Source organism: Oryzias latipes, chromosome 7, assembly GCF_053564925.1.
Source record: "Oryzias latipes strain Hd-rR chromosome 7, Olatipes_Hd-rR_3.1".
Lineage (NCBI taxonomy): Eukaryota > Metazoa > Chordata > Actinopteri > Beloniformes > Adrianichthyidae > Oryzias > Oryzias latipes.
This window is the reverse complement of record NC_136243.1, coordinates 3,655,478-3,664,247: the sequence shown is the minus strand read 5'-3', so window position 1 is coordinate 3,664,247 and position 8,770 is coordinate 3,655,478. Positions and strand designations below refer to the sequence as shown.

Genomic DNA, 8,770 nt, shown 5'->3' with positions numbered 1-8,770 from the left:
CTTCTGCTGGGTTCCTGCTGGTGGGAGGGCAGAGGCCTCACCCCGAACCAATGCTCCTTTTGATCACATCCACAAATACGGCTTTAGCGGCCACTGGGCTGCAACAATGGGCATGTCGGCTCTGTGAATCCAGCCAGACTGGTATGTGGGGCCTTGAATGCAGCCCAGCATGCACTGGTACAAAAGAAGAGCCTGTTTTTCTCTGTCACTGCTGGCTTTTAGCACTGCTGGCAAACGACATAGAGCTCCATCCAGGACAAGCTCAACACTGACAACTCTATATGCCTGATTGTGGAAAACCCCAGACAGACAGATTAGCAGATGTCCCAGTGATTCTGAATGACAGCTTTGTTATCCTGCTTTTACCTTTAAGCTGATGCGGAAAACAATTATTCTGAGGCCTAAAAGGGAATGGGAGCTGAAATGAACCTCATCATGCATCAGTGTCAATCATTGTTTTTTTTAATACATTTTCTATTCTATTTGTTTGTTTGATCTTCACAGCTAAGCTAAATAAATTGGAGTGAAAATGCTAGATTTTTTTTTATTTTTAACAGCAGGAACACGCAGGTTAATTCTGCTGAAATTAGATGAAGATCAGCTCTAATGCGGGAGGAAGATCACCTTTACAGCCAGAGAGCCTGTAAAGGCTGTGAAAACAGTGGAAGGTCCGCTCTTTCTTTCTGTTTTTGTACTTGGATTGTTTTGGTCCTGCGTCTGCTACCACGCGCTCCTGCTTATTTGTGTAACGATCCACAGGAATAGTATTTGTGTAGTTTAGAAAAATTAATTCAAAACGTTTTTTAAAGAGATTCTTTTACATTTTTTTAAATAGCTGGGGTTGAAAGATGCATAACAAGTTTCCTTATCTCGAATAGGCTAGTTTGATTCAAGCATTACAAATAAATAAATAAATAAATAAATAAATAAATAAACAAACGAACAAACAAGCTACATTGTAACATAAATGCGCGTGACGCATGCGTCCTGCAGAATAGTGAACGAATGGAGTTTTTTACAGCAGAACGATCCGCGGAAGCTGAGAAAAAAACACCGCTTTTTAAATGGCCTTCCTGTCGTAGCCTGTGTTAAGGTTTTTTGCTTTTATGCTTTGTTTTTATTTATTCTTTTTTCTTACACACTTTAAAAGTCGTAATTATTGATCAGTGATTTGAAGACTAACGCATCATGACACGAGCGTCTGTGCGCCAAATCTGCTTTTGCGTGATATGATGGAATAGGCTTATTGTGTTGTGTTGTTCTTAAGAACAAAACTAAAAATGAGGAGAGCAGCTGAACATTTCCACATCAGGAGAACTTGAGAGACAATAGTTTAAGGGAACAAAGATGTTCTTTTTCTTTAGAATTTAAAAACAAATGAACTGCGGTTAACTAAGTTAAAAAGCTCCAATCGAATCGAAATTCGTTCAGAATGTGAAGTTTTGTGCTGATGATGCAATTAAAAAAAACCTCAACCGGGATTTTAATCTCTTTGTTCATCAGAGAATCACGTAGAAACGGAGGCTCTCTCTCTCTGTGCAGGCTAATCTTTGCTGACAATTTGCAGCAAATACGTAAAAGTTAAAAAAAAAAAATAAAGAACAGAAAGTGGCTGGTTGTACTCTGTCTTTTTTATTTCTAAATTCGATCCATGCGGCGAATTTATGGGGGAAAAAAAGTTTTTGATTGGCCTTAGATTCTGGAGGTTTGTGCCCAGATTGTGATGACAAACATGGAAAAAGACTAACATCAAAATCAACTGCCAGATGAAATTATTTAAAAGTAAAGATTAAACTTTGATTTATTCCCAAACAAGAGGACTTCTAATTATTTATTATGGCTGTTATTTATGATTCTGGTTTGTTCAGTCAGGTAAATAAATCAACAATCGGTAGGTAACAATTATATTTAATAAATGAATGAAAAACAGATGCAATTGAACAATAATATTTAGACACACACACACTAGTTTTGCTTTGGCTGACAGATGAAAACAATAAAAAAACAAATGTAGTTATTATTAAACTGCGCTTTAAAAATCCCTCAACGAACATCTCTGTCTTCCTCGTTAAACGTGTTTGGTTTTCCATGACTTAAAGGCTGTACCCCTGTTCCTTCAGGGGGCGTGGTCTGCATGTTGATACTGAGTCAGCCGAGGCGTGCCAGCACGCACGTGCTCCCAGCGGAACTGCTGCGGATTTACCGGATGCCAGGAAGTCTCGCGCACGTTGCCTCGCGCCTTATCACGGAACTCCGTTAACAGATACTTTGCGGAGTCAAAAGCTCGGACGAACCGTCGCTCGCTCGCTTTCTTCGACGGGCAGAACCCCGCGAGCCGTTTCCCTCTCCGCCAATCAGCGCGCCTCGGAGCGGCAACAAAAGCCACGCCCTCTGTTCTCTGCGCGAGCTGGAACATTTTGTTTATGACTCCAAAATAGTTGTTGCAGCGGCATCACTTTCCGTGCGGCGCCCTAACGTTTAACGGCAGCGAACACGGCCAGGCAGGCGAAGACACGTCGAACTTCAACAGTCACGAGCTTAAGTAATGACAGAAAAACACGGCCTCGCTTCGTGCTTTCGCTCGATAAAAAAGAAGTTATGGATATTTGCCACGGAAAGAAGAGAAGAAGAAAGGTAGGCGGCGGCAGCCGCACCGTGACCGCGAGGATGAAGCGGGAAGCGGCCAGAGTCCTCCGCTCTCTCGCGGCGAAGAACAACGGCCGCATGGAGGACGAGGACGACGACGACGGCTTCGCCATCGGCTTCCTCCGCTCCGGGGCCTCTCTGGTCGGCTCCCCGCGGTACAGCCTGCTGCGGGAGGTGGGTCGCGGAAGCTACGGGGTGGTGTACGAGGCCGTGGCCCGGAAAACGGGGGCCAGAGTTGCTGTGAAGAGGCTCCAGTGCGACGCCCCGGAAAACGTAGAACTAGCTCTGGCCGAGTTTTGGGCCCTAACTAGCTTGGAGAACCGGCACCAGAACGTGGTCCAGCTGGAGGAGTGCGTGCTGCAGAGGAACGGCCTGGCCCAGAAGATGAGCCACGGAAACAAAAGGTCCCGGCAGTACCTGCGCCTGGTGGAGATGTCCCTCAAAGGTACAGCTATTAGCAGAGCAGCTTCACGACTGAAAAGGAGCTTTACGGCAAAGGCTACACATGCTGTGACTGCACACCTTCAGCATGACACCATCTGATTTACCTTCAGCGTGACACTGATTTAAGACGTGAATGTTTCTGCAGAGTCATGTCTTCTGGCCTGCGTGCAGCAGGCGGCGAGGCCCAGCCTCTGAGGCCTGCTGTGAGGCTTTAAAGTGGCACAGATTTCCTGTCTGTGTCTGACAGCCACAGCACCTTCAGGAGGCGCAGAGCTTCCTCAGCCCATGAAAGAACATTGTGTTCTACACAGCTGCGTGCCACATCAACCTCCTTGCATGCACCTGTCCTCACATGGAAATGCCAGCAGTGCTTCCACCAGATGCACGTCTGTGTGTTCAGCAGTAGAGGGATGAGCTGGTTGTAACCTGCAGACGGTCTAACTGGGCCAGACCACCCTGCTTCTTTTCCTTTAATAGACAGTCAGTTGCATAACTGTCACCCTCTGACTATAGGTAAATTATGCATCTCTGAGCAACACACGGTTTCAGTCTCACTCAAAGGCTGCAGGTTTGAGCTACAATGCAGAAGACTTGCTGCTATTTATATGTTGTCTCAGCTTTAGTCTCAGTTCATTTAACCCAGTTTCAGGGAGCAGAGTGACGCAGTTTGTTGCTGTGGCACGACAGTGATTACCAGGGCAGGTCAGTGCGGGCAAATGACGCCACAATGCCCATATCCTTTAATGTTCTAAAAGGCGTTCATGTTAATAAAATGACTGCTGCAGCTTCAGCCTCATTTGGACAGAATTTGTGTTTTAAGTTTGCCATGTTTGCTGTGCAGTGTCTGTTTACTTGTTTACTCAGCCTGATTGCTGATGGATTCATTAGTTTGGCTGTGAGTTGCTCATAAACAGGAATTCACTGTTTTAAAAGCTGAATTACCAAATGAATGTTGACTCCCCTGGCAGTCTGACCCCAGAAAAGCAAAGATGAACAGACTGTAGTGTGACACAGTGCTGGTGGCATGTTCACGCAAAGGTGTGGGGGGGCCTAGCATGGTGAGCATCGTGTCACACGACGGTCTGTACTCAATAGACCACGTAACACCCTTTGAGTCACCCTGGGATGGGGAGGCCAGGAGCTCTGAGACATGTGTTGGTACCGAATGCTTCTAACTTCTGTTCTTTGCCTGGAATCTGCAGGAGAGCGCGTCCTTGGTTACCCGGAGGAGCCATGTTACCTCTGGTTCGTCATGGAGTTTTGCGAGGCCGGAGACCTCAACCAGTACATCTTGTCTCGGCGGCCCGACCCTCAGACCAACAAGAGCTTCATGCGTCAGTTGACAAGTGCTATTGCTTTCCTGCACAAGAACAACATCGTCCACCGAGACCTGAAACCAGACAACATTCTTATCTCACAGAAGTCGGGTACTCCTGTGCTCAAAGTCGCCGACTTTGGCCTCAGTAAAGTTTGCGCTGGCTTGAACACCAAGAGCAATGAGGAACACCCCATGGTAGTGTCTGGCAGCAAAGGAAGCAACCAGAACAACACTGTCAACATCAACAAGTTCTGGTTGTCCTCAGCTTGTGGGTCAGACTTTTACATGGCTCCTGAAGTTTGGGAGGGTCACTACACGGCTAAGGCGGACATTTTTGCCCTAGGTATCATTATCTGGGCCATGATAGAGCGGATTACTTTCATCGATGCGGAGTCAAAGCGTGAACTGCTGGGCACCTACATCCGGCAGGGCTCAGAGATCGTACCGGTAGGGGAAGCTCTGCTGGAGAACCCCAAGATGGTCCTCCACATCCCCCAGAGGGCCCGGAGCTCCATGTCTGAGGGGGTGAGGAACCTGCTGCAGGACATGCTGGCAGTCAACCCTCAGGACCGACCAGACGCTTTCCAGCTGGAGATGCGGATGGACCAAGTCACGTGTGCGGCGTGACGGACTCCTTCACCCCCACACTCCCCACCCTATCTTTTTGTTTTTTACCCCAAGCAGTCCAAGAAGGAACCCTTTCTTTTCCAGGTAAGAAGATCCCATTCCTTCATTACTTCTAGTTTTTTTATCCATATTCTTTGGCTAACCAGCTGCAGCTAAAGAAAGTGTTTGGTTATTTATTCTTTTTCTTTTTAAATCAGAAAGTCTCATAGGGCGGGGGGGTCAAAGGAATGAACTGCAGCTTCTGTTGCTGCATTGTTTAAAGAGGAATGCGCTCTGAGACGGCGCTCACTACCAGGTTAACTGGGAACCTGCTAATCTCTTCTGACGCAGCTCGTCTTTCTTGTCCTGATCAATGTCTGGAAGGTTTCTGAGTGAGACTGCAGTTGGTTTCCGTTTCCTGCTCTGTTTTGCATGATTCAGCGGTTCAAAGCTCCACCTTAAGGAGGAATGCCAGATTGTGTCGGCTCCAGCGGTCAGACTGGTCAGGACAAATCAGGGTAAAGTCTGAGATAAGAAGCTCTGTCCTTTTCCGTGACTCAGTGATAGACAGGACTCACACTTGTGATCACTCAGTCCATTGTGAGCCCATTTTGTTTCATGTTTTCTCAAAGAAGAGGACAGGGCCATGAAGCTAAGGAAAAATATCACCAGTTTTTTTCAAGTTTTCATTGTAAATAAAAGTAGATGGAAGGGCAGATTTACTTTGATTTATGCAAAATAGATTAAAAACAAGTACTGGTGGCAAATGACCCATTCTGCTGCTGCTTTTTATCTGTTCGTGTTAAGTTGAAGGAGATCATCAGCATTTCCAAACCAATAATGCTTTTGGAGTTCATGCTGGAGTTGAATACTTTCAGGAAATGGACAAAACCCAGATGTTCTCAGTATTTTCACAACCCCTAGAGCCGGTTGATGCAAATGCATGTCAAACCACTTCAATTAACTATCTTAACTCAGTTAAACATCTACTTGAAAGCAAAAACATGAGTGAAAATTTATTTTTATAATTTGTAATAAATTCAGGCTTTAAGGGGGTTAAATGTGACTCATGGCAGCGTTAGTTCTTCCAGTGTTGTTCTGTAGTGTTGCCTGTGCTTTTGCCCTGTTTGGGGGGATTGTCCATCTTCATACTCCATACTTTCAAATCTTAAATCCTTTCCAAATCGCTGATCAAAGCTTCTCTGCTCAACCACATCACCATCTTGGTTGGTTATCTGTTCAATTCAATTTTATTTGTAGAGCCCAAAATCCCTGCACGGTGGCGCAGTGGTTATCGCTCTTGCCTCACAGCAAGAAGGCCCCTGGTTCAAGTCCCGGCTGTGGGACATGAAAAACAACATCAACGGGGGACCTTTCTGTGTGGAGTTTGCATGTTCTCCCCGTGTACGCGTGGGTTCTCTCCGGGATCTTCGGCTTCCTCCCACCGTCCAAAAACATGCTTCATAGGTTGATTGGCAACTCTAAATTGACCAGAGTGTGAGAGTGAGAGTGAATGGATGTGTGATTGAGGATATTCTACCCTGCAACAGACTGGCGACCTGTCTAGGGCATCCCTTGCCTTCGCCCAAGTGCCCGGGATAGGCTCCGGCAACCCCGTGACCCCGAAAGGGAATAAACGGTATGGAAAAAAAAATGAATGAATAGACCAAAATCCCAACAGTCGTCTCCGTGGGTTTTGTACCGGTAATTGTAAAGCAAATGTAAAATCAAAAGGATCATAAATGCATATAATTCAATAAGAAGATTCTAAACTAAACTGAACAGACTAAACTAAACTGGCATCCTCCCCCTTAGACCCTCCTTCCCTGTAATGAAAAATTACAAAAAAGAAAAAACAGATTCAGGAAATAAAGAAGAAACCTCAGGGGTGTCAACATGAAGGAGGGATCCTCCCCCAGGACGGACAGGCGACATACCAGAACTCTTAGATAGAATTAGCTTATCTAAATCTACAACTACACGTTTGAAAAGTCCAGCTGTTGAGCTTCATCCAGATGGAGTAGGGGGGCAGCTGGGGGCGTGAGACGAGCCGGAGGCAGGATCCACGGCCAAGTGTAGGAGCATAGGAGCGCTGTATATGAAGAGAAGATCCAAAATGAGCTGGGCAGCACATTTCATGTCATAATGGAACCTCACAGTTCAAGTCTTAAAACTTGATTCTTTTGGTTTGTTTTTCTGCATAAACCACAGATGGAGCTCTTGCTCCGAGTTTTCTGCTTCACAAGGCAATTTGATCACTTTGGTAGCACCTACTCGGAGCTCACCTGTTTCTCCTCCTGGTTTATCTGTGTCATGGTGGAGGTAAATACACTGGCTCAAGAAAAACCAAGTCAGTTCGGGCATTGGAGTTCAATGCCAAACAAGCCAAACTCATCTGCTCTCCATGACCCAACAAAGGTGGGACTGGCATTGACAGCAGCTGTGTAATCAGAGGGGAGGAGGCCCTCTAGGCTGGTACTGGGAACCAAGCAGGGTACAGCAGGGCCCTGAGGGCAAACCGCCTGACTTTGGTTAGATGCACAGTGGATGTGTGTGTGTGCGCATGTGCGGGCGTGCATGAAGCACAGAACAAGTTTCAGAGATACAGAAACTGAGCAGGCAGGTTCTGTGGCACAAAGCTAGGTTCACATTAATGCCATGCAGGGTGATGGAGTCCCAGACTCCCAGCTGCTTCCCTCCAGCCCTGCTTCTGTTTTTCCCTGCGTGGGCTGGTGTTCTGCTGCAGGAACCATACAGCGTTCTTTGGGTTAGCACAAGGAAGAAAACAGTTTTTAGGATTCTGTGTTCAAATTTTCTCCACGTTAAACTAAAACACCTGGGCTGCAGACCTGTACTGGTCCGTGGGACGGTCGCTACTTGGCTTTAGAGAAAAATAAAACGTTTTCTCCGTTTTATTTCTAATCTGATTGTGAAGGAAGTTTTATTTTAGAAAACCACTGAATCATCTCCACCACATCAGACTTGTTCTTGAAGCATGTATAGTTGTTGGGTCGCGTTTCCACGTGCACCGTTTACTAAAACCCCCACGCTAGCAAAGTTAACACAAAGAAAATATGTTTGGAAAGTTTCTTTTCATAAAAAGTCAGTGTGGAAACTGAACAAGAGTCCTCAACTTTAAAGAAAAACTAAATCTGCATTTAACAGAAAAACCAGGAGTTTTTACTCCACATATGGAATTATTGTGACAGTTGTTCCCACAGACCATAATAATAATGAATAACATTCAGTAACTGGTGGTCTAATGTTACGACGCTGCTAATAAAGTTGTTCAAACAATGGGTCCCATTTATGCTTATATTCAGAACTTTTTAGTTTCATTTGATAATTGTGCTTTTTAAACCGAGAATTCCTCTTTTAGTAACCATTGAATTTTTTGTATTTATCCGTTGCACCAGTCAGGCAAGTCGGTAGTTGGGGTCCTTTCTTATTTTTATTTTACCTTCCACTTTGACAGTAATGAGGAAAATCTAGTAATGAGGAAAATGAGAATATAAACGTGGATCTGTTTTCCTCTCATTTGGAGCGCATTCCTTTCCCGAACTCGTCCAACCCTGATGAACTGGTTTCTTTTTATAATAACAGCCTTTTAGATGGTCTTAACAATTTCGCTCCTGTAAAAACATGGTCTGTTTCGTTTGTTAAATCTTCCCCACTGGTTCTCCCCTGAACTCCATAAAATGAAAGCCAAATGCCGCCAGTTGGAACGGCTCTGCAAAATAACTGGCTCTCCCCTTC

The 8,770-nt window shown here is 45.4% G+C and overlaps 1 protein-coding gene across 6 annotated transcripts in view; it reads left to right on the top strand.

Annotated features, from left to right (window-relative positions):
• The first annotated feature begins 1,142 nt into the window (after positions 1-1,142).
• The window catches only part of stk35 (serine/threonine kinase 35), a 43,990-nt gene continuing 36,362 nt past the window's right edge, over positions 1,143-8,770 (top strand). For 4 of the 6 annotated variants that reach the window (XM_078950051.1, XM_004086338.5, XM_011472978.4 and 1 more), the window contains exons 1-2: positions 1,143-3,091; positions 4,293-5,119. In XM_078950051.1, coding sequence (XP_078806177.1) covers positions 2,599-3,091; positions 4,293-5,035 — 1,236 coding nt within the window. In that variant the 5' untranslated portion in view covers positions 1,143-2,598 and the 3' untranslated portion in view covers positions 5,036-5,119. Of the gene's footprint in view, positions 3,092-4,292; positions 5,120-5,232; positions 6,895-8,770 lie in introns of those variants that run through there. The other 2 variants (XM_078950052.1, XM_078950053.1) reach the window with 2 other exon arrangements.